At 40.2% G+C, this 26949-nt stretch overlaps 2 protein-coding genes across 2 annotated transcripts in view; both read left to right on the forward strand.

Moving 5' to 3' along the window:
- Nucleotides 1-15111, forward strand: part of LOC117514447 (THAP domain-containing protein 6-like) — a 41484-nt gene extending 26373 nt beyond the window's left edge. Inside the window, exons 4-7 of the mRNA XM_034174917.1 lie at nt 2758-2874; nt 3061-3268; nt 6903-7056; nt 14564-15111. Coding sequence (XP_034030808.1) covers nt 2758-2874; nt 3061-3268; nt 6903-7056; nt 14564-14594 — 510 coding nt within the window. The 3' untranslated portion in view covers nt 14595-15111. The remainder of the gene's footprint in view (nt 1-2757; nt 2875-3060; nt 3269-6902; nt 7057-14563) is intronic.
- Nucleotides 14131-26949, forward strand: part of LOC117514446 (potassium-transporting ATPase alpha chain 1) — a 43760-nt gene continuing 30941 nt past the window's right edge. The window contains exons 1-2 of the mRNA XM_034174916.1: nt 14131-14141; nt 22495-22638. Coding sequence (XP_034030807.1) covers nt 22627-22638 — 12 coding nt within the window. The 5' untranslated portion in view covers nt 14131-14141; nt 22495-22626. The remainder of the gene's footprint in view (nt 14142-22494; nt 22639-26949) is intronic.

Here is a 26949-nt window from a genome sequence, read left to right on the forward strand (position 1 = left end):
TCTTGGTCCAGTGAAACATTGGTATCAGTTTGACCAGCTAATGCTTAACCTTGGCTCATGTGTCATACATCACACTGACAAAGAGAAGAACCTTGGCGTGATTTTTGATCCCACGCTGTCCTTTGACCTACGCATTAGAAATATTATGAGGACTGCTTTCTTCCACCTGTGAAACATAGCGAAGATTCATCCCATCCTGTCTATGGGTGATGCAGAGACCCTGATCCATGCATTTGTCTCTGCTGGACTGGACTACTGCAGTGTTCTATTTTGTGGTTTACTGCAGTCCAGCATTAGAGGTCTCCAGTTGGTTCAAAATGCTGCTGCCAGAATCCTGAGAGGAAGCAAAAAGTTCAACCACATTACACCCATTTTAGTGTCTCATCACTGGCTTCCTGTCTCTGTGAGGTTGGATTTTAAGGTCCTGATGTTAACCTATAAAATTATTCATGGATTAGCGCCTCCCTACTTAGCTGACCTAATCAAACCCTACATACCGGCCCTGGCTCTGCATTCTCAGGACGCAGGACTACTTTGTGTCCCTAGGGTGAATAAAAAGCAGGTGGGCCACAGAGCCTTCTGTTATCATGCCCCGTTTTGTGGAATGATCTCCTATGACAATAAAACAGTCAGATTCTGTAGAGACATTCAAGTCCAGAATTAACACGCATGTATTCTCCCTCTTGTATGGATAGTACACTGGCAGAGTATGGTATTATGCTTCTTAACCCTTTAAATTCATTTTATTAGCAACAGAACAGGTCTCGGCCTCAACTTTATCTAATGACTGGGTCTGTTAGTGAAGCTTAGGGCTAGCGGCTGGAAGTAATTATGAAGTAACTACTATCATTCAAGCTACACTTTCCTGTTGTGACTAGGGATGGGTATTGAGAACCCGTTCTTTTCGAGTATTGTTAAGAAATGATTCGATCCACCATTATCAATAGCCTTTTTGCTTAACGATTTTCTTATCAGTCCTTCAGAGCAGCCATTGTTTTTGAGGGTGTTTGTCGGGAAAATGATAATTCCTCTACGTTGATTACAGACCCTGCAGCAGCTCTGTAATCAACCGTTTCTGCAGCGCGACACCTCTTTGAAGCGTGAACCAATGAAACAATGCTTCGATCCACTGGCTAATGGTTCTTTGATTCGCTGCTCGTCAGAAACGGCAAGTCCGCTTCTTAACCCCTCTCAAAGCCATTAAAATATCATGAGCCACTTTTGTGTGGATTAAAGTCACTAACTGGGAGTCTTGCCTTGTTGTAGTCAAGAAGCGAGAATTGTCCTCTGTTCAGTTGGCACAGCTCCAAACGCTGCGCAGCTCTCTGCCAAGACAGAGTCCAGTCAGAATTAATAATTTCAAACGAATTGCCGCTTTGAATAAAATGACACCACTTACAAACGTAATACAGACAAGAAACTACAATTGACTAAAACTTTTTTTCCTACCAAAATGAGACGTGCTGCGTTCTTTATAAATTACATTCTGACGTGCAGCGCAGCCAGTTGCAAGAGCTCAGCTCAGATGCATGGGAAGACATTCATGCCAATAATGTCTGAAAGGAAATGCTTTTGACAAAAATTACAGATTTTGTTTACTTCTATTTATGTCCAGAAATCAAGGATCCACCATGTAGAGTTTATTATGTCCAAAGTTTAAGGATCCAGTAACCAATTTCATATTTATTTACTTTAAGACTCAATAAAATGTTGTTCAGTTTCAATTAAATTTCAATTTAATGGGCTTATAAAGTGCCAAATCACAACAAAAGCCATCTCAAGGCGCCTCACATAGAACAGTTCAACATAAAAAATTAAAATAAATAAATAAAAAATTCTGATACATAATTAAAAACAGAAGTAAAAGAAGAAGAGCAGATAAAAAATAAAAACTATTCATAAGAAAGAGAATAAAAATAGGCTTTAAGTCTTGACTTAAAAATGTCCACGGGCTCTGACTGAAGATCGTTCCACACAGCAGGTGCAAGATAAGAAAAAGCTCTTTGACCCTTTGACATAGAAAACCTGTAAAGCCTACTTTTAGTACACAAAAAATTCACAAGAGGTATCAATAAGGGAATCGATAAGGAATCGGATCGATAAGAGGAATCGATAATGGTATCAATATCGATAAAATCTTATCGATACCCATCCCTAGTTGTGACTGATGGCAACATGTAGCAGAATAACAGCTGGCTCAAGTCTTTAGCATATAGTATATATGTATAAGATCTGCCATCACTGATTTAACAATGATCAAATTATGAAATTAAATCTGTGTGTTTTTTAAAAAAACTTCAAATATCAACATGGAGACCACTATGTTGATTCAGTAGCCAGAAAGGGACATACTTTGTCTTTCACATTTTGCAACCAGAAGACGGAAGTTAAAAAGCAAAAAACAAAACAGGAATTAGTGGTTGCTCCATTATACACTAATTATTGATTGCTTGAAGACTAACTTGATTGAGAACCCTTGTTTTTGTTAAATGAAGAATCATACATATTGTTTATCACACAAGCATAAATACCCATAAATGCCCATTGCCAAAGGGGTGAAAATGTGAAGGAAAACAAAATTGTGATCAGTGATGGCAAGATGCAGTCTTAAACCTTACCACTAGATGGCAATAAATCCAACACATTGAAACTTTTAGTAGAAAGTGAATATGTTTCAATATTAAATTGTACAAAGTCTAACAATGGATTGGGATGAAGAGGCTTTCCTCAATTTTTGACATGTGGTCATTTTTACAGGGTAAACAAATGAAGCAGAAGACCAGTAAACAAGTGGCACCAGAACCAGAAGAAGATGTTGATCGGTCATCTCGCTCAGCTTGTCCGGATGAAAATGTGTTGTCTGCAGTAAATAAGGTGAGAAAAAACACACTGAATGTGTTTTGTTGAAAATTATAGTCATATGATGAACATTTTAAGATTAATACATAAGATCAGTTCCACTATTTGTAATAGAACATTTGCTAATGTATGAATTTTTGTCATGAGTTGCCAGTATATGTATTATGAAACTAATTTCACGCCAAATTTATACTTATACAGGATCACAGTTATCAGCTGCCAGATCCCCAAGACCTGAAGGCACGACTCGACGAAGCAAATGCAGAGAGGGAGAAGTTGGAAAAAGCTCTTCAGAACGCTAAAAGTCGTGAACAGAAAACATATGAAAGGTTTCAGTCAGTTGTGCAGAAACTAAAGGAGAAAAACATGCTGACTAAAGAACTACAGTCCAAACTGAAGGCTTATTCTGGTAGGTTTACTCAAAACAACGATATGATCAACAACAACACAGGGTTTTATGACCATATATTTGCCAAATAACACCTCAATATGATAATAGTCATATTCTGAATATTTATTGAAAGTAAAATACTGCAGTCTTTGAAACACATCAGGCTTTTTAGATTATCAAGTTTAGTGAGTTTTGAAAATATTCTTTGCATGGGTTTTTACTGCAGCCGACTTCCCATAGAATAGTGCACTAGACACCTTTATCTCCTTGTGGGTGGTGAGTCCACACGAAGGTGACACCATGCTGTTTGTTTGAGCTGACATCTGAGCCCCATGTTCGCAGGAGAGTCATCCTGCAGTTACTCAGCAAGAAGAAACATTTTGAGGAATTTTCACTGTAGGGATTTCCACAACCCCCCAACATGTCTTCCTTAGAGGAGACAGGGATGGAAGACTCGGAAGGATCTGATGCCATCTCCTGGAGAGAAATCACTAAGGTAGTCAAAACACTCTTCAGTGGCAAGTCACAGGGAGGGGACAGGGTTAGCCTTGAGATAGAAGTCTGGGATAGTACCTCAGGATTAGCAAACTGGTGTGATGATTCCCAAAAAATGGGAATTCAAGAGTGTGTTCCAATTATAGAGGTTTTTACCTTCAGCCTCACTCGAAAAGCCTATGTCAGGGTACTAGAGGAGCAATGTGAGTTCCATCCTGGTCATGAAAAGGTGGACCAGCTCTGTCCCTTGTAAGTATATTAGAGGGGGCTTGGGCATATGTCCAACCAGCCTATGTGTGTTTTGTGGACTTGGGTCCCCTGTGGTGTGCTGTGGGGGGCAGAGCAGGGCACTGCGGTAGTACACGGTACTGGCACTGCTGCAGTGCACAATCCCATCTCTGTACAACCAATATAGGACCTGTGTCCCGATTTTCAGCATCACGTCAGTCCTGTTCCCAGTGGGTGTTGGACTCTGCCAGGGCTGCCCCTTATCACCAGTCTTGTTTGGGATTTTCATGGACAGGATTTCAAGGCACAGTCAGGAATTATTAGGTGTCCAGTTCGGTGACCTCAGAATTACATCTCTGGATTTTGCAGATGGTGTGGTCCTGTTGGCTTCACCTCCATTGTGGACAGGTTTGATTCCACGCGGGATGAGGATCAACACCTTCATTTCTCAGACCATAGTCCTCTGACAGACAAGGGTTAGGGGAGAGTTATTGCCCCAAGTGGAGGAGTTCAAGTATCTTGGGGTCTTCTTCGCCAGTGTGTGTGTATTTTGGCGTGTGAGATCAACAGACAGATTAGGGCTGCGTCTGAGGTCCTGCGGAAGAAAGAGCTGAGACGGAAGACATGGATCTCAATTTACCAGTCGATTTACACTGCTATCCTCACCTATGGTTATCAGGTTTGGGTAATGACTGAAAGGACATCATCACAGATACCAGTGACATAAGTGAGATTACTCCATCAGGTATGTGGTCTTACACTCGTGGACAGGGACAGAATCTCAACTATACAGGAGGGAGCTAGCTGAGGTAATTCAGGTAGCTGGGGAGGATGCCCCCTGGTCATCTCCCTAAGGAGGACTCCCAGACACATCCAACTGGGAGGAGGCCATCAGGAAGACCCAGGACAAGCTGGAGGGATTATACAGTGTGTCCAGAAAGTATTCACAGTGCTTCACTTTTTCCACACTTTATGTTACAGCCTTATTCCAAAATGGAGTAAATTCACTATTTCCCTCAAAATTCTACTCACAACACCCCATAATGACAACATGCATTTGTTTGAAATGTTTACAAATTTATTAAAAAAAAAAACCCTAAGAAATCACTTGTACATAAATATTCACACCCTTTGCTCAGTACTTCGTTGATGCACCTTTGGCAGCTATTACAGCCTCAGGTCTTCTTGAATATGATGCCACAAGCTTGGCGCACCTGTCTTTGTGCAGTTTTGCCCATTCCTCTTTGCAGCACCTCTCAAGCTCCATCAGGTTGGATGGGGAGCGTCAGTGCACAGCGATTTTCAGATGTCTCCAGAGATGTTCAATCAGATTCAGGTCTGGGCTCTGGCTGGGCCACTCAAGGACATTCACAGAGTTGTCCTGAAGCCACTCCTTTGATATCTTGGCTGTGTGCTTAGGGTCATTGTCCTGATGAAAGATGATCTGTTTTCCCAGTCTGAGGTCAAGAGTGCTCTGGAACAGGTTTGCATCCAGGATGTCTCTGTACATTGCTGCTTTCATCTTTCCCTCAATCCTGACTCGTCTCCCAGTTCCTGCTGCTGAAAAACATCCCCATATCATGATGTTGCCATCACCATGCTTTACTGTAGGGATGGTGTCTGGTTTCTTCCAAACATGACGCCTGGCATTCACGCCAAAGAGTTCAATCATTGTCTCATCACACCAGAGAATCTTGTTTCTCATGGTCTGAGAGTCCTTCAAGTGCCTTTTGGCAAACTCCAGGTTGGCTGTCATGTGCCTTTTACTAAGGAGTGGCTTCTGTCTGGCCACTCTACCATACAGGCCTGATTGGTGGATTGCTGCAGAGATGGTTGTCCTTCTCGAAGGCTCTCCTCCCTCCACAGAGGAATATTGGAGCTCTGACAGTGTGACCATCAGGTTCTTGGTCTCCTCCCCGACTAAGGTCCTTCTCCTTCTGTTGCTCAGTTTAGACGGGCGGCCAGTTCTAGTAAGAGTCCTGGTGGATCTGAACTTCTTCCATTTACGGATGATGGAGGCCGCTGTCCTCATTGGGACTTTCAAACCAGCATAAATGTTTCTGTACCCTTCCCCAGATTTTTGCCTCAAGCCAATCCTGTCTCAGAGGTCTACAGACAATTCCTTTGACTTCATACTTGGTTTGTGCTCTAGAAACATCCCTGGTTCTCAAGACCAGCCACCTAAATGACTCTACTCTTCTTTTCTTTTTTTTTTTTTGATATTTAGATATACCTTTGTATACACTAGTAGAGTTCTACCTTAGAATTGGAATGCATTATAGAAGACATACCTTACAGAATTTTCATGCACTGTCAACTGTGGGACCTTATATGTAAACAGGTGTGTGCCTTTCCAAATCATGTCCAATCAACTGAATTTACTCCAGGTGGACTCCAGTTAAGCTGTAGAAGCATCTCAAGGATGATCAGTGGAAACAGGATACACCTGAACTCTGTTTTTAGCTTCACGACAAAGGCTGTGAATACTTATGTACGTGTGATTTCTTCATTCTTTTTTTTTCTTTTTTATAAATTTGCAAAAATTGGAAAGAATAAAGAATTTCATCCATTTTGGAATAAGGCTGTAATATAAAATATGGAAAAGTGCAGCGCTGTGAATACTTTATGGATGCACAGTATTTCAAAGGTGGATTGGAAAAGCTTGTGGATCCCCCAGAAGGAGTTGGAGGACTTGGCAGATGATAGGGAAGTGTGGATTGAGCTGCTTGGTCTGCTTCCACCACAACCTGGACACGGATAAGTGACAGAAAAATGAATGAGTGAATGAATGCCAATGTTCTTCATGCAGTAAAATCCATCCTTTGTCAGAGGCTGTGACCATTAATCATAGCCACACTGTGAGAAATATTGTCTGTAATTTACTTGTGGATGTACATGGATTATGATTTTTTTTGTGTTCATCATTTAGATATTCCTGCTGACCTCTTCATGCGACCAACAAGCTCTTACTCTGAAGAACAGCGAGCCTTTGCAGTGACCCTCCACCTCTACAGCTCTAAAGCTTACGAATTCCTCCGTAATGATGTTAAGTTGCCACTGCCAGACACACGGACCTTGTCCCGGTGAGTTTCTCTCCACATTTCCTCATCTGTTTAAATGCATAATTACCTCCGCCAAGGAGGTTATGTTTTCAGTCGCGTCCGTTTGTTGGTTGGTTGGTTGGTTGGTTGGTTGGTTTGTTAGCAGGATTACTCAAAAAATCCTCAATGGATTTCAATGAAATTTTTACCAGTGGTGTATCTTGGCCTAACTTAGAAGTCATTAAATTTTGGTAATGATCCGGAACACGATCCGGATGCACTAATGTTTTTACGGATTCTTTATCATTGCAGGATAGTTTTCAGCATTTTTGCATCTAACTTTATGAAGACGGGTCACAAAGGCTGAACAAAAATTAAGTTATGACACAACAATAATTTAGCATTTGTTTCTCCTCAATGAATAAACTTATTAGAAAATAAAAAAAAACTTGTGTAGTTCATGTAGTTTCTCTTTATAAATATATTTGCTGAAGATTTAAGGGTTTAACCCTCTGGGGCCGATGCCGTCGTATACGATGGCTGAGACCAAGCTTTACTAAATTATAAATAACTTTCTAATGATATGAGATAGAAACTTCCTTTTTTTTGTTGTTGAAAAGTTAACTCCGCAGACTTTAGAGCCACCGTCCACCATCTTTGTACTCCTCATAGAAACTGTGTGATGATGTGAGCAATGAGTGTCCAATCGGAATTGGTTCACCGTCACATGGTTTTCCAAAATCCAGTCGTGGGGCAGATTCACCTCATGTGACACACAAAAGATTGTTTTTTAGGAGTGATGTGTTACCAGTTGGCCCGTTTGAATAGCCCCCTGGCTGCTCCAGTGCGCCCTGCGCCATTACACACAGCGAAAGTGAAAGTGAGCAGATGGAGAACCTCTCATACAATCTCACATGCTCAGACAGTGTGTGAGTATCAGGATTGCTCGACTAGTTTTCCTGTGAATATTACTGGATAAGCCTGTGGCAAGCTCTCGCTCCAGTGTAAAGCACTGTTTACCATATCAATGGAGCGAGGGGGAGGGGCCGCTCCTCAAACTGAATGAGCCTCGAAGTGTGAATGTTGCTTTCAAAGTAGGAGAGAACAAACACACAGTCAACTTCATAGAAGTTTGTGATGTGACCTTTGTGTAATAGCAGACAGAAATTGCTTTGAGATGAGACAAACAAAACACATAGACCATTTTGTATATATTCAAAATTTGCATTTGTGTTTATTGTTTGAACCTTTTTGTTGTACAGTCTTTCACACGAGAGCCCAAATTACCTTTATCAAGTGTCAAAACAGTTTATTATAGTTTGCTGTGTGTTTTGAATAAATATGTATGGTAAATTATTTTCTGCTTTACTTTTTCCTTTCTTATTTCTGATTGTAAAGCTTTATTACACTTATAAAACACAACTATAGCATATATATTTTGAAAGCACAGGTTGTCCTGAAAAAAGAGACATAAAACTTGATTGTGGGATGCAGGGAGAGCTGTTAACAGCAATAATAAAACATTTACGCCAGGCAAGTGAACTGTCCAGAAAATGCCCTCGGACCCCAGAGGGTTAACCACTGAATCTGAAACATGACGGTAGATGCGTGAAACGATGTGGAATAAGTCTCTTTGCCAAAGGGTATTCCATGTGACATCAGTGACCCTATGGCCTTGGCGGAGGTTTGCGCTTTCCGAGTGCTTCTAGTTTATTTAATTTAATGTAAGATGCAATGATTTTAAGTTTCATTGTTTTGTTCATCAGCATTTAATTATTTATTGTTTAATTTTAAGATTTCAAAATGTTTTACACATGTTGCCCAAATTTGACATCCCCGGTTCATCAAACCTTTTGCTGACTTGTTTTAGTGTAAGGTGTTAAATATCACGTATTGTGATATACAGTAGTTTTCAAAATAATAGTAGTGCTACGTGACTAAAAAGATTAATCGAGGTTTTGAGTATATTTCTTATTGTTACATGGAAACAAGGTACCAGTAGATTCAGTAGATTCTCACAAATCCAACAATCAGAATCAGAATCAGAAGAAGTTTATTGCCATTGCCAGTGAACAGGATTCACAGACTAGGAATTTACTTCGGTACAATGGTGCAACATTAAGAAGAGATAAAATGCTAGGATAAAATATAACATATGTGTCAAAATAAGATAAAATATAAGATAAAAAAGAAATATGAAATATGAAAGGCTGTGTGCAACAGAAAAACAGAGAAACAGAAAAAACAGTGCAGTGGGAGGAGTGCAATTAAAAACCAAAGTACATTGTCTAAAGTGACCCGTGATAAAATGATAAAGTGACAGAGTTAAGCTCAAGGTGACTGAGTTATGAGGTGTTCATGAGTCTAACGCCAGAGGGGAAGAAACTGTTCTTATGGCGCGAGGTTCTGGTCCGGATGGACCGTAGCCTCCTGCCCGAGGGGAGTGGTTTGAATAGACCGTGTGCAGGGTGAGAAGGGTCAGCTGTGATCCGACCTGCTCGGCCCAGAGTCCTGGAGACGTGCAGGTCGTGGAGAGATGGAAGGCTACAGCCGATCACCTTCTCAGCAGAGGTCACAATGCGCTGCAGTCTGTGTCTGTCCCTGGGTGTGGCCCCGGCGTACCACACCGTGATGGAGGAGCAGAGGATGGACTCGATGATGGCCGTGTCGAACTGCACCATCAGCTGGACAGGCAGCTTGGCCTTCTTGATGAGGGAGCTGATGGTTGACTCCCACTTGAGGTCCTGGGTGATGGTGGTGCCGAGGAAGCGATGACAGACCACAGTGGTGATGGGGCTGTTGGTGAGGGCGAGGGAGGGTGGGGGGGCTGTGGCTTTCCTGAAGTCCACGATCATCTCCACTGTTTTCTGGGCATTGAGCTCCAAGTTGTTGCTGCTGCACCAGGTCACCAGCCGGTCCACCTCCCTCCTCTAGGCAGACTCATCCCCATCCGAAATGAGTCCGATGAGGGTGGTGTCGTCCGCAAACTTGATGAGCTTTACAGAGTCGTGGCTGGAGGTGCAGCAGTTAGTGTAGAGGGAGAAGAGCAGAGGGGAAAGGACACAGCCCTGTGGAGATCCTGTGCTGAGAGCCCGAGTGTTTGAGACATTTTTTCCCAGCCTCACACGCTGACTCCGGTCCGTCAGGAAGTCTGTGATCCACCTGCAGGTGGAGTTGGGCACGTGGTGCAGAGAAAGCTTGTCCTGGAGCAAAGTTGGAGGGATGGTGTTGAATGCAGAGCTGAAGTCCACAAACAGGATCCTAGCGTAGGTTCCTGGGGAGTCCAGGTGCTGCAGGATGGAGTGCAGGGCCAGGTTTATGGCATCATCTACAGACCTGTTGGCTCTGTAGGCAAACTGCAGGGGGTCCAGGAGGGTGTCGGTGATGGACTTCAGGTGGGATAAAACCAGGCGTTCGAAGGTCTTCATGACTACAGACGTGAGAGCCACAGGACGGTAGTCATTAAGTCCAGTGACGCGTGGTTTCTTGGGGACTGGAACTATGATTGAGGACTTGAAACAGACTGGAACATGACACGACTCCAGGGAGGTGTTGAAGATCCCCGTGAAGACTGGGGCCAGCTCATCAGCACAGTGTCTCAGGGTGGCAGGAGAGACACAGTCTGGGCCTGGGGCCTTATGTGGATTCAGTCTTTTGAAATGTCTCCTCACGTCCTCCTCTTGGACCGAGAGGGCAACAGGGGGAGTGGGGAGGGCAGCAGTGAGAGGGGGGAGGTCCAGAGTGTTTGAATATCCAGTTGTGTGGGGAGGTGTGAGTCCTTGTCTTCAAAGCGTGAATAGAAGACGTTCAGGTCGTTGGCCAGCTTCAGGTCGTCAATAGAACGCGGTGCTTTGGGCTTGTAGTTGGTGATCTCTTTCAACCCCCTCCACACAGAGGCCGAGTCGTTGGCAGAGAACCTTTGCTGCAGACGTGAACTGTACATGGATTTAGCCTTTGCCACCTCCTTGCTAAATCTGTACTTTGCACCTCTATAACTGTCTCTGTCTCCTTCTCTGAAAGCCACCTCTTTCTGCTGACGGAGCTGCTGGAGTTTAGGTGTGAAACAGGGCTTGTCATTGTTATATCTCACCCTGGTACGCTGTGGGATGATGCTGTCTTCACAGAAATGAATATATGACGTCACAGTGTCCGTGTAGTCATCTAGACTGTCTGTTGAAGCCTCAAACATATCCCAATCTGTGGTGGCCAAGCTAGCTCCTCTACAGCTTCATTGCTCCACACTTTAGACGTCCTCACAACAGGTTTAGAGAGTTTAAGTCTCTGTCTGTACGTGGGGATCAAGTGGACCATCACGTGATCTGAGAGTCCCAAAGCTGCACGGGCCACCGCATGGTAGGCGCCACTCACTGTCGTGTAACAGTGATCTAACGTGCTCCCTTCTCTGCTCGGGCATTGAACAAACTGTTTGTATTTTGGTAATTCCTGACTGAGATTCCCTTTGTTAAAATCACCGAGAATTATAACAAGAGAGTCCGGAAAGTCTCTCTCCATGCTCATAATCTGATCCGCGAGCGCGCTCGGCCTCGTGCACATCCGCGCTCGGTGGAATATACACAGAGCAAAGTATGAAAGAGTTAAACTCACGTGGAGAGTAGAATGGTCTGCAGTTTATGAGGAGATATTCCAGAGAGGGACAGCAGTGTTGGGAGATCACAGTCACATCGGAGCACCAGGCGTTGTTGATATAGAAGCAGAGTCCTCCACCTCTTGTTTTTCCACCAGAGAGTGCTCGGTCTCTGTCTGCGCGGAGGAGTCGGAATACCTCTAGTTGGAGCGCGCAGCCCGGTGTCTGTGCATTTAACCACGTCTCCGTGAAGCACAGTACACAAGATGAGGAGAAATCTCTATTCTTCTTCATCAGCAGTGCCAGCTCATCCATCTTGTTGTGGAGTGAGCAGACGTTAGAGAGAAATATCCCAGGTAGGGGCGTGCGCGTGCCCCTTCATCTGAGGCGCACGAGAGCTCCAGCTCGTTTTCCTCTCCGCCGTCGTCTCACTTTTTTGCCCAAAAAGTGAACCAGTTCAGCTGCAGGCACTAAAAAAACTGGCGTAATGTCCGTGGGTGTTGATGATTTGATGTTTAGAAGCTCCTCGCGGGTGTAGGGACACGATGACACACGATTCATGCACAAAAACAGACAAAGCAGGGAGCACCAGAATACCAGGGCGCCTTCACGTGGCGCCATCTTGGAAGGGAACGGAGTCGAACGAAATCCAACAAGACCAAGCATTCATGATATGCACACTCTTAAGGGTATGAAATTGGGCTGTTAGTAAAAAAAAAGTAGAAGAGGAGGTGTTCACAATAATAGTAGTGTGACATTCACTCAGTGAGTTCGTCAATTCTGTGGAACAAACAGGTGTGAATCAGGTGTCCCCTATTTAAGGTTGAAGCCAGCACCTGTTGAATATGCTTTTCTCTTTGAAAGCCTGAGGAAAATGGGACGTTCAAGACATTGTTCAGAAGAACAGCGTAGTTTGATTAAAAAGTTGATTGGAGAGGGGAAAACTCATACGCAGGTGCAAAAAATTATAGGCTGTTTATCTACAACGATCTCCAATGCTTTAAAATGGACAAAAAAACGGAGACGCGTGGAAGAAAATGGAAAACAACCATCAAAATGGATAGAAGAATAACAAGAATGGCAAAGGCTCACCCATTGATCAGCTCCAGGATAATCAAAGACAGTCTGGAGTTACCTGTAAGTGCTGTGACAGAAGACGCCTGTGTGAAGCTAATTTATTTGCAAGAATCCCCCACAAAGTCCCTCTGTTAAATAAAAGATGTGCAGAAGAGGTTACAATTTTCCAAAGAACACATCAACTGGCCTAAAGAGAAATGGAGGAATATTTTGTAGACTGATGAGAGTAAAATTGTTCTTTTTGGGTCCAAGGGCCGCAGACAGTTTGTGAGATGACCCCCAAACTCTGAATTCAAGCCACAGTTCACAGTGAAGACAGTGAAGCATGGTGGTGCAAGCATCATGATATGGGCATGTTTCTCCTCCTATGGTGTTGGGCCTATATATCGCATACCAGGTATCATGGATCAGTTTGGATATGTCAAAATACTTGAAGAGGTCATATTGCCTTATGCTGAAGAGGACATGCCCTTGAAATGGGTGTTTCAACAAGACAATGACCCCAAGCACACTAGTAAACGAGCAAAATCTTGGTTCCAAACCAACAAAATTAATGTTTTGGAGTGGCCTACCCAATCCCCGGACCTAAATCCAATTGAGAACTTGTGGGGTGACATCAAAAAAGCGGTTTCTGAAGTAAAACCAAGAAATGTGAATGAATTGTTGAATGTTGTTAAAGAATCGTGGAGTGGAATAACAGCTGAAAGGTGCCACAAGTTGGTTGACTCCATGCCTCGCAGATGTGAAGAAATCATGAAAAACTGTGGTTATACCCCCTTTTCTACTTTTGTTTTTACTAATAGCTCAATTTCATAGCCTTAAGAGTGTGCATATCATGAATGCTTGGTCTTGTTGGATTTGTGAGAATCTACTGAATCTACTGGTACCTTGTTTCCCATGTAACAATAAGAAATATACTCAAAACCTGGATTAATCTTTTTAGTCACATAGCACTACTATTATTCTGAACACTACTGTATGTACTTTAAGGGCCTCAATTACACTTGACATTAAAATATCTTGTATGCAGATTGGATACTTATGACTTTAATTGGATTAAATTTTCACCTGGTATTAATGCGCATCTACAGTGATGACACTGAAATCTGACTTTCATGTGATCAAATCTCCTTTGAGTTACAGGGGTACAAAAAAAAAACAATCCCAAAAGCTGCACTATTGTTTTTTTTTTTTTTTTTTTTTTTGAAGGCTTCTTTGACAGTTGGACTGCTGAAATGAAAGGCAGAGAAAAATACTGATTAATGCAGCTGCTTTTAATTCAGCTGTGCTCAGTCCCACCACTGTCTAGAGCAGATGTCATCATGCGCCGACACAGATTTACCATATAGTACCATACTGTTTGTATTTATTAACTATTGATGTAAATGAAGTCTGACATATTCAGTGACCTGGAAATGTACATGTATCCATCCCCTGACTTGTCTCAAGAAGACTGACTGTAAATGTAATGATTTAATCCTTATATTTAGAGCAAATTGTCCCTGTCCCAACTTTTTTGGGAATGTATTGTAGATGTTAAATGCAGGAATTAATTTGTTTTTACAAATGAAATGAAGTTGACCACACAAAACGTGAAATATCTTGGGTTCACACTCTATGAAATAGAAGTTGAAGTAAATGTAAGGATCACTGCATGTTTTTTTTATATTATGTATTTATTTAGCATTTTCTTTATTGTCCCAACTTTTTCTTATTTGGAGTTGTGTGTTGCCTGGTCTAAGGTGTACATTGTCACAATAGGTTCCCATGTCTTTCTGTGTCTTTTCCACTGCTTAGATGGAATTTGCTTCTCTCTCCTGTTTCATATATTGTGTTACATTTCATTAATATTGTTCTTTGATGTTTATTATTGATATTGCTTGACAGGTGGTTGGAGCAATATCCCAACGTGCCATGAATTTGCCTTCACCTTTCAGCTTCTCCAAACACGGTGAAGGGTATGTCCAGGAAAGAATGTGAATGTCATGTCCATCGATGGAATAACCAAGTGCACTCCTGCAATTGCTTCCTGGTTTGTTTTGGAGAGATGAGTGTTGAATGAAAGATTATGAAAATCATATCTGCAGCCAGGCAATGCAACATGACAAATGTTCTTGTTTACGTCACTGAGTTTGCCATACATGGAGTTGTCACTGGAGACGCTTGTGCTACATGTGGTCAGAATTCATGTTCCAGTTAAGATGAAAGCCACATATCTGCTACTAGTCTTCACAGACTGTTGTACCTCGATACTCCTTCAAGAGGAAGTCAGTATTCTTAACCGAAAAAGTGGTGAGAAGGTTGATGGGCCTTCAGTTGCTCAGATCTACATTAAGGATGTTTAAATTTGTTTGTTACCTCAGTCAAGGAGGTTAAGTGGTCACCCCTGTATTATTACACCCCTAAGGACATAATAAATCATTGGAGTTTATTTATTTATTGGTCTGTCTGTCTTTAAGCAGGAATACTTCAAAACTATTGCACAGAGTTTGAAGACATTTTCACCACAGGTGGATATTAGGCCATGGAAGACTCCATTAAATTTTGGAGATGATCCAGATTCTGGATCAACAGGCTTTGAAGGATTACGTAAAAAAAAAAAAAAAACTACTTTATGGATTCTCACCAAATTTGCACCACAGATACATATTAGGGCATGGAAGACAAGACTCCACTGAATTTTGGAGATCATCTGGATCTGGATCTGGATTCTGGATCAAGATTTCACTGTATATAGGCTTTGAAGGATTGTGTAAACAAAAACCTACTTCACAGATTCTCACCAAATTTGCACCACAGATGCATATTAGGTCATGTAAAACTCATGGTTTACCATTTTATGAATTAAAATAAATGGATCAATATGCAATTATTGCACTGTGTTGTGGAATCTGGATCCAAGTGACATTCGGGTTATGATGTGAATCACATATCTTATGTTTTGAGACCTTGACAACCCTTGGTGGACGTCAGAAATCTCAGGTTGCTCTTATTATTATTTTAAGCCATAGTACGCTAAAGCTAATGAACGGATTTTAATGATACTTCGTGGGGCTGATTGATGGGCCAAAGAAAAAATCCATTAAAGTTTGGTGATCAACTGCACACTCTAAAACATGAAAACAGATTATTATTAGGTGAATAAGTTGGATGTGGCATTCCTGGGGTGGCATACAGTGCCTTGCAAAAAGTATTCACCCCCTTGGGCTTTTACAGGTTTTAAAATGATAATGCCATTTCGAACACAAAAATAATTCAGGCTCCTCTATATTAAACTTTCAAAAATTATTCTCCTTAAACTCAAACTGAAAGCAAATCTCTACAACCTAATATAAATTAAATAAAAACATCAAAGCCAAGATGATGGGTTGCATAAGTAATGGCGCCCTTTAGTATAACAAAAGTAAATCAGCGCTTCTGCAAGTGTACTTTAGACAAGTCAGGGGATGGTTATATATACATTTTCAAGTCACTGAATATGTTTTGGACTTTATTTAGATCAATTATTGAGAAATACAAACCATATGGTACTCTGTTATATCTGTGTGGAGTAGGCATTCCTGAAAAACTGAGTGACCTTGTTGGAGAATAATTTTAGAAATTTTAATATAGAAAAGCCTGAATTAATTTTTTGTGTTTGAAATGGCATAAACAACTTAAAATATGTAAAAGCCCAAGGGGGTGAATACTTTCTGTAATTGTGAAATTGGTTGGGAATAGCATTGGAGGCAGCTTATGGTAGTGAAATGAACATTTCATTCATAGGTAACATCTATGATAGACATTCCTGTAGTCAGGATGCCAGCTGGATGCTCCCTCAAAATTTGTGATATCTGTCATTGTGTTGTGTGATAAAACTGCACATTTTGGAGTGTTCTTTTATTGCAACCAGTCCAAGGCACACCTGTGCAATAATCATGCTGTTTAATTAGCATCTTTATTTGCCACCCCTTCCAGGTGAATAGATTATCTTGGCAAATGCAAAATGCTCACTAACATGGGTTTAACAAATTTGTCAACAAAATTTCACAAAATTAAGCCTTTTATATGCATAGAAGAAACAGATGTTTTAGTTTAATGTATGAATAAAGGGAATGAAAACAAAAGTGATGCATTTACTATGTGTTTGTTGAGTAAAGGTACCCAAATCCCATTGTGGTTGCATGGCTAGAGCAGCAACAAAGCTGGTTATTTCATTTTCCAAATACACTGTTAGAACACTATGCTTCAGTGAGTTTCTTATAATTTGTGTAATCAACCTGACACTAACCCATTTGACTGACATGTTTAATTTATTGGCAGAGGTTGCTCAGCAAACCAGGGTGTGTTCTTGGCTTTTTCATATTATTATCAACCCATCATGGCAATTTTTGTCTGAGTTTTGTAAAAAAAAAAAAAAAAAAAAGTTCACACAGTCATTTAGCCTTTCTTTGTTGAACTGAATGGCTGTGAAATTTTGTTTGACTTTTCCATTAAAATACCATCAAATAAAGTGAAATAAAATTTACATTGTGGTAGCTCACTGTTCTCATAATCACCATTTGTTGAAGAAATATCAGAGAACACGTTCAAATTTGTGACTGTAATGAGAACATTTTCTACAGTGTTGTTTGTTGGGGCATATAGGAAGCAGCCTGACCAACTGAGTCTTGTAAGCACAACTCCAAAACTCTTTACTCCAAAATCACCAGACCCAGTAGGATCACATCACACAGTGCCACATTAATCAATGATATGTTTACAAACCTCATAGATAACAACATAATAAGCAGATTATTTATCAGTGATCAGCTTCCCGTTTTTGTTGTATATTCAGGAAAACTACCAAGGATGGCACACAGAGGTATAAAAGAGTGAGAACAGAGGAGTCAAATGAGGAACTGCTCAATTGGAAAAAAATACAATGAGAGGTAAATAATTAGATACACCATGGATCACAAAGGCATTGCAGAATGCCTGTAAAAACAAAACAAAAAACACACTTTACAGAAAATGTATCAAGTCTAGAACTACAGAGGTAGAAAAAAAAATATAAGAATAGGTTAATATTTTAAGGACAGCTACACAGGAATATTGTAGCAAATTATTAGATGATAATAAAAGCAATTAAGAGGATATGGAAATATATATTCAATAATGTTATTAGAAAAGGATACAAAGAAACTAATTATCCACGATATTTCATTAATAATGATGAAAATATTGTTGACATGATTACAGGCCTGTTCCTGTACTCTCACAATTTTCCAAAATTTTAGAAAAACTCTTTGTTGGCAGATTGGATAAATTCATAGATAAAAATAATCTACTTTCAGAAAGTCTATATAGATTTAAAACACAAAGATCCACAGGATTGGCAGTTGTGGAGTCAATAGAAGAAATGATTAGCTCCATAGATTAAAAGAAATTTGCTGTAGGGGTATTTATTGATTTTAAAAAGCATTTGACACAATTGATCACAAAATATTAAGAAAGTAGAGCATTATGGTGTTCATGGGGTGGTTATTGAGTGGATGAAGGACTATGTAAGCAACAGGCAACAACTTGTGAAAATGTGTGTTACAGTCATCATGCCTGGACATTGTGGTGTCCCCCAGAGGTCAGTATTAGGACCAAAACTGTTTATCCTCTATATAAACGACTTATGTAAGGTTTCAAAAATACTAAAGTTTGTTCTGTTTGCAGATGATACAAATATTTTCTGTACAGGTGAGAATTTACAGCAGCTCTTGGAAGAAATCACACCAGAAATGAACAAATTAAAAAAAGTGGTTTGATATGAACAAATTGTCCTTAAATATGGATGACGTTCATGCTGTTTGGAAAAGATAAAGGAAATTGTGAAGTGCAAGTAAAAATGGATGGAGTGAATGTGGAAAGAATAAAGGAAATTTCTAGGTGTGATGATTGATCACAAAATCTGCTGGAAACGTCACATTAAATATATCCAGACTAAATTATCAAGAAGCATTCTGAATTGTAAAGCATGACACATTCTATATTGTTCTTCAATTCAACCATATCTGAATTACTGTGCAGACGTTTGGGGTAACACCTCCAGGACTTCACTCTGACCGTTAGGTATGAGTATGATGCAGAAAAAAAGTGCCATCAGGATGGTGCATAAGGCAAGTTATTATGATCACACTAATTCATTGCTCATTAACTCCTGCTTGCTAAAATTGCCAGATTTGCTAGAATTTCAAACAGTTCATGTACAAAGCTAGAAACAAACAGTGGGTATGCGGTCTGTGTCTGGCATGAAGCTAGACTGTTCCAGTCACTAAGCAGCAAGTAGCGGGAACTGAATCCTACAAGTATTAAGAATAATCCTTGCAAACACCTTCCATGACACAGAGAGCAGTGTAGCTGTTACAATCCATGCAATCATACTTTCCATATTGGGGGTGAGGGTGGGGGGTGTCATTTTGTAACATCTCTCGTTGGCCAATACATGCACTGTGCTGTATATTGAAAATCGATTTCTGTTATTACATAGTTGCTGTTGCCACTGTCAATCATGAGATAGGGTTGGTCAATCGCCAGTGTAATTCCTTATTTGTCTCACAACTTATCTTAACTGGCTCCTATCAACTCAGCATGCGGAGCAGAAGGTGGGAGGGTGACCTTAGTTCAGCACAAAGTACATTATTCATTACCGGGTGTTTTTTTGTTTTTTTCCCCCATTCTCTTAGAGCCAGCTGATACATATGTTGAGAGGATTGCTGACATCTGTCTGATTTAACAGCTGGAAACAGCTTTAAAAACCACCAAACAGCTGTATGCTATATTTTATAATGAATAGAACATTTAGAGGACTTTTATTTCATTAAAAAATATATTATGCAAATATGTCAAAATGTAGCAAAAGAATTCTTTATCATTGTTTCTCAGTCATCTGTAATGTTGTGTAGATTCCTGTAATTTACACAATCCCTACTAAATGCAGATATGGTTGTATCCGCTGTCATGACCCCGAACAAACTGGGAGCAGCCGAATGGGGGGGCGGGGGGAACATATACATAGTCCCCAGTTACCATGTTTTTCAAACTGTTGAGTACAAATCTTGGAATATTACTCACAATTTAACTGACCATAAGTTGAACAAAAGAACAACAAAAGCTATACTTGTGCAGTATTGATCAGAAACACTTAACCTCATTTTATAAGTCTTAATAGAAGTATCTCAACATTTGATTTGGAATTATCAGAATAACTAAAATGTAGTGTGAAATGACTGTGGTGTTAAAGTAGTAGAAGGTAAGAATTATCAAACTAGAGGTATTGTGTTGGTCTAGGAATGTACTGGCTGCACACCCCGCGTGGCTGCGTTGTCAAGGGTGCTAGAGAAAGCCTGGAAAATCTTAAACAACCACTTCACCCCTGTGGACAGAATTTATGGTGCTCCCTGCTGGTACAAAGGTTCATGACCTTAGCAGGAATGACAGAGAAGCAAACATTTATTCCAACTGTTATGACTCTTTTCAACAGTATTAGATGAACTCAAATTATACATGTTTCGCATTCTATGTCCATTACGGCATACAACACGTGTTAACTTTGTGTGAGGTTGTCTATTTGCTGCTTGTTGCTTCGGCATGCTTTTGACGGAGCTTTGTAATGTGTTCTGTGTTTTCATGTAGACAGTGATATTTTTCAAAACCAAAGGGGGAAATCCCTGTTTTCAAAAATACGTATCGTTGTATGTATGAACTAGGCATGATTTGCTGGGTGTGTGACTGCTTTAGATGAAAAATAATATCTAGACTTTCAGTGACATCCTGGACTCAACCATCAGAAGTAGTGCAGCAGATAACTGAAACAATCATGCAAATGGTGATAAAAGCATCAAATTCGGCAGAAATACTCCTTAGACACTCCTCTTTATATAATAACCGATTGCCCACATGACTTTTATATCGGTGGTCATGGAGGGGTCAATTGAATAATTACACAGAGGTCAAAATTAAAAGATGCTCCAATCATATTGAAAAATATTCCACATTATTTGCCTGATCATAAAGATTCCAAAAAGGTATAGTTTGGACTATCTGTGACTGAATTCTATGGAGTTACGGGATTAAAAACAGCAAGAAGGGTGACAAAGCTCTCATTTTGTACAGGGGTCAAAAGATAAAGTTGCTCCAATTTTGGTAAAAAGTGATGTAAATTATTGGTTGAGCTAATAGGATTAATAGTTTTGACAGTGTTGAATGCTTGGTCTCCAAAGTAAAGGTCAAACAAGGTCTATGTCTATTGGATTCTATGACTTGTGACATATATTACCCCGTAACGTGATAAGTAACGTTGATACATGGTCCAAACTATTCCTTTTTAAAACCCTGTTAAATCAACTAGTAATTTGCATCACTTTTTACCAAAATTGGAGCAACTTTAACTTTTGACCCCTGTACAAACCGACACTGACCTTTGTCATCATTCTTGCTGTTTTTATCCCATAACTCCATAGAATTCAGTTACAGACAGTACAAACCATACCTTTTGGGAATCTTTATGATCAGGCAAATAATGTGGCATAAGTTTCAATATGATTGGAGCATGTTTTAATTTTGATTCCTGTGTAATTCTTCAATTGACCTCTACCTTAACGCCAACTGAAAGTTCAAGTGGCCAATTGGTTTTTTCAAAAGAGGATTGTCTGAGGAGTATTTCTGCCGAATTTGATGCTTTTATCACCATTTGCAGGATTCCGCTCTAAATATTCTCTTATCTGCTGCACTGAATTGGAAAAAGCGTTCATCTTGTTGAAATATTCACTTATTTCAGCAGTGACATTTGTGCCTCTGGAATCTTGGACAGTGATGTCAAGAGATGCCTTGCAAGTGTTTATGGAGTCATGAAGTTGCTGGACAGACATGTTTGTTCATGGCAATATATTTACAGGACGACGACATCTTTGGTACAAGGTCTTTCTTGGATACTGATGGGTTTGACTGCTCCTGATGATTGCCTGACTTTGTGTCAAACGTAGCTACTTAGGGAGACTCAGAGGACGTATACTACTTCAAATGTGAGGAAATTTCAGTTATGACACTTTCGCCTTTTAACACGTTTCCTTGAGTGTAATCCAAAACACAGGAGCATGAATGCTTGGGGACCCCATCAACTGTAAATGGCCAAGGAGATGCCCACATATCACCTGCCTCGGATATACAGCGACTTTCAAAATGTGTGAATGGACTGCTGGTGTGTTTGGTTGGATGCCAGCCAAGTCCCTGGGTGATCCTGCTTAGAGGCAGATGTGGAAAAATGTTGCATCAGTGCAGGCTCCAAGACCTGATGTGTCTGAATGGCTCGAATTCTCATACCAATAGTGTTATTACTTTTGCTTGTGCAGATATTCTGTTGATGAGTTCTCAGTGGCATTAGGCGAGACAGTCAATGATCTCGAGCTAGATGTTATTACCTCCTGATGTATTTACCCACTTATCCCAGTTAAGGGTCATAGGCTAGCAGGAGCCTTCTCCAACGGTCGTTGGGCAACAGCACCTATTGTAGGATTGACATTGGACCGTTTTAACCTTCACTGCACTTTCATCAGTTTATCGCAAATAAAAACGTGCTGAATGGAGATAAGAAATACGTCCGTGCATGATCTGATAGCACTATTTGTGTATCCTGTAGGGGTGACTTTGCTGCTACTTAAGGTCCCTTTTCCTGTAGGTTATGGCACCTAAACACAAGTTCATACACATGTCCATGTCCAAAAGTGCTTCTGCGCATGTCCACAGAAAAAAGGGGAGTTTCAAGTATAAAAAGGCTTTTCCAGGAAATTTGTCCTGTTTCGGGTGACTAGATGAGACAAGAAGTAGGGGTCTGTGTTTGAGACAGATTCAAACCGACAGCCAAGATTCCGCGGGAGAAGAAGGATCGAGTGGTCTGGACCTCCATTGATTTAGGAGAGCAGTCCCCTGTCACAAGAGCAACCATGACCAAAAAGGTAAAAGACAAAATAATGGTTAAATTATTCTTATTCATGGAAGAAAACATACTGTTTCCTAAAGATTTTGTTTTATTGTTGCAGAGGATGTAAAATGGGCTTGTAGGCCAAAAATGTAGTAAATTAATTAATTTTCCTAATGGAAAACAGAGTCCAGGAATTTTAAGAGTAAGTTTGGATTTTATTCACTCAGACTATTTTAACAATGAGGTTTTGAATGAGTAAAATCATTCAAAACATTTTACCCTTTTATAATAGTGACACGATTTTATCCTGTGAATATACTTTTTAATCTCTTTTTCATTAAGATTGGATGTAATTGTCCCCCCCCCCCGACATTCTTTAGTTTTATCTTTTAATGTTGTTACTCTGAGCTCAGTTTATTTTAAAGTGGACCATATTTCATGGTATATTAATTATACATGAAATCAAGTGTTTTCTCCTGGAAATGTCATATCTGCCAAGATGTGATTAACTGTTTCATTAATCTTGCACACCAGTTAATATAAACTTCCAACAGGCACAATCAGTGCATGTAATGTAAACATAGTGTGTCTGCCATCTGCTGGTGGTACTGCAGTAATGCACACACGAATGAGTGGAAGAACAACAAAATCTGTTCTGGTGAAATTTTAATATTTATTTGTGATTCATGCCATGTAATTTGATATGATAAACAACAACAAAAATGTGAATTAAATATGCATTGTATTATATATTACTGTAAAAGAAATAACTGAAAATGTTCAGTGTATTAGTTTGTGATTGGTTAGAATTACAATGCAATGTAATTTTTTGGGCGGTCCAGTGAATTTACCATGTAATTGATACTTCTAAAAATCAATTAAATGTCCTCAGCATCATCATTTGTACCTGCTCAGATAAGCCTATAAACATATAAATAATAAGAACACAACATAAGAATTATTCATTACCCTGGTAAAAAAAAAAAAACCCACAACTAATAAATAAATTTCACATTGATTACCTAGTAAAATCTGAATGTTAACACAGCATTAGCTCCGTCTTCAATGTGCACCAGCGTTCACATTTGATCTTGGACTTTTCCAGTTTCTTAGAGCTTGCATTTGTTTTTTTTTTAGTGTCTTTCTTGTGTAATTTCTCCCGGCTCTTTATGTAATTTACTGCCTCTTATAAAGAACCAAATGTATAAATTCCTCATTTTGAATTTATTGAAGGTCACATTGAAAACCAGGCCTGGGTCTTCACAGACAGCACCCATCTTGTGAAAGATCATGCACATAACTTACACAACAGTTTTATACAATGTGGGCGTTACAGTGGGTGTGGTTTAGTCTATATGTTACTGCCTTTCACAGATAGGGGGAGCCCTCCCTGTATCTAAAACTTCCACATGCATGATGGAAGTGAAACTTAACTCATATGTTTAAACTTTAAGCCAGATCTCAGAGACTTCCAATCAAATAAAAAGGCAAATACTTGATCACTAACATAAAATAAGGAATTAGCACAGATATTATCTTAGTGCTGCATTTGATTCTGTGGATCATCGTGTTTTACTTGATAGGCTGGAAAATTACGTTGGGATCACTGGAAGTGTCCTTGCTTGGTTACCATGATACTTGTCCAGTCGTTCTCATTGTGTTGTGTATAATAACACTACCTCTGGCATTGGTGAAATGAAATTTGGGGTTCCACGGGGGTCTGTGTTAGGCCCCTTGCTTTTGTCACTTTATATAGCGCCCCTTGGGTATATTTTGAGGCATTACGGGATTGCCTTTCATTGCTATGCTGATGATACTCAATTGTACATGCCGATAACTGCTGGTAATCTTACCCATATAAAATCCTTAGAAGATTGCCTTGTATCTGTGAGAAGTTGATTGGCTAGTCTAGTAAGTTAGTAGGAACCTCCTACTCTTAAATTCTGATAAGACTGAAATGATGGTTCTTGGTCCAGCCAGACATCGGCCTTAATTTGACCTGTTGGCACTTAATTTGGGTTCATGTGTTATACATCATACGCACAAAGTGAGAAATCTTGGGGTACTTTTTTATCCTACGTTATCCTTTGGCCCCCACATTAAAAGGATATATATATATATATATATATATATATTACAAGGACTGCTTTCTTCCATCTGCGAAACATAGTGAGGATTCATCCCATCCTGTCTATGGCTGATGCTGAGACTTTGATACATGATTATTGTAATGCTTTATTTTCTGGTCTGCCGCAGTCTAGCATTCGGGGTTTTCAATTAGTGCAGAATGCTGCTGCCAGACTTTTGACACAAAGTAGAAAGTTTGACCACATTACACCCATTCTGGCGTCCCTTCATTGGTTTCCGGTTTCTGCCAGATCGGATTTTAAAGTCCTGTTGCTGGTCTATAAAATTGTTCATGGACTGGCTCCTTCCTACCTGGCTGACTTGGTTAAGCCCTATGTACCTTCGCGGCCCTTGCGTTCGCAGGGCACAGGGCTTTTTGTGTTCCAAGGGTGAATAAAAAGTCTGTGGAGTATAGAGCTTTCTCCTACCGTGGCTCTACTCTTTGGAACACTCTACTCGTAGTTACTAGGCAGTCTGACACAGTGGAGACTTTTAAATCAAGACTGAAGACCCACTTTTTTAGACTGTCTTATCATTAATCTATTCTGTTTTTTTGCTTTGTAATTTATTTTTATTCTACTGTGTTTTACCTTTTTATTGTGCCCTTTTCATTCTAAATTTTGATTTTAGATTACTTTGTGTTGTCAAAAATTGTGTGTTATGTGAAGCGCCTTGGGGCGACTATGTCGTGAGATGGCGCTATACAGTGGCGGTGCCAGGAAATTTTTGTTGGGGGGGCTGGGGTAAAAGTTGGAGGGGCTCCACAAAATGTTGTCGAAATGAACAATATATAGTAAATTGCTTTATAAATACCAAGGTATATGTTTTAGTCACCCGTGCAAATGTGGTACCAATGCACACACACACATCAGTTAGAATGATTGCAAGTTCATTAAACTTGCACCTAGGTATACAAACTGAATTCATTGAAATGGTGCTCAAGACAATGCATGGAATCAACCTTACACAAACCGTCTATATCAAAGATTTATTGCCAATTTAACACTGAGGTCATAACCATTCGATAAAAGTAAGTAAAAGATATAGCCTGAGAAACTTAGTTGTAAACAATATACAAAAAAGTGATTCTTTATGAAGCTTTTACAAATAAATGTTTATTTGCAAAATTGAAAATTCTGTTTGTGAAGGGTGATTGGTGGATCACAAAACACACACATTCATCACGTTGCAATATTGAGACATTCTCAACGCAAAACTGCAGTTGAGATCCACAAATATGTCAGTCGCTATTCACATTATTGGCAGAATAATTGGGGGGGCTGAGGGGGGGCTTGGTTCATTATTGGGGGGGCTTAAGCCCCCCCTTGGCGCTATATAAATTAATAAATTTAAATTGATATTATTTAACACTTGTTGAAAGTTCCTCCACATTGCTATTATAAACAGACATGTGGAGATAGTATCAAAACAGTATGTAAAACAAGTTAGTAAGAGACACAGAGCCCGTACGTCAGGGTGCTTCCACCAGGAAACCTGTGTATCAATCCAGAATCAATCAATCAATCAATCAATCAATTTTTTTATATAGCGCCAAATCACAACAAACAGTTGCCCCAAGGCGCTTTATATTGTAAGGCAAGGCCATACAATAATTATGTAAAACCCCAACGGTCAAAACGACCCCCTGTGAGCAAGCACTTGGCTACAGTGGGAAGGCAAAACTCCCTTTTAACATGAAGAAACCTCCAGCAGAACCAGGCTCAGGGAGGGGCAGTCCTCTGCTGGGACTGGTTGGGGCTGAGGGAGAGAACCAGGAAAAAGACAAAAAAGACAAAAGAATCAATTGATCGTTGTCAGAAATACATTGTGGGAAGTGAATGAATATCTCACACACACTCATCTTCAACCGCTTACTCCAATTAAGGGTCACGTGGGGCTGGATCCCATCCCAGCAGTCACAGGGCATGAGGCGGGTACACCTTGGACAGGGCGCCAGTCTGTCGCAGGACTGAATGAGTACCTTTTGAATCCAATTAAATTAAGCAGTTGAACTCTGTGATGTATCTCTCATCTGTATGCAACACAGTACAAAATGTGAGGTACATTTTCAATGTCTTTAATCCTAGGTTTTAGGCAAGCCTAGGCATGTAAGAAATAAGTCTTCTGTATGGGCCCTAAGACGCCTTCGTGCTGGTGCACATCTCCAGATTCCATAATGTTATGTCTACAACTCTGGATGGGACACAGGTTGCTTCCC

This window comes from Thalassophryne amazonica, chromosome 7 (genome assembly GCF_902500255.1).
Source record: "Thalassophryne amazonica chromosome 7, fThaAma1.1, whole genome shotgun sequence".
In the NCBI taxonomy this organism is placed as follows: Eukaryota; Metazoa; Chordata; class Actinopteri; order Batrachoidiformes; family Batrachoididae; genus Thalassophryne; species Thalassophryne amazonica.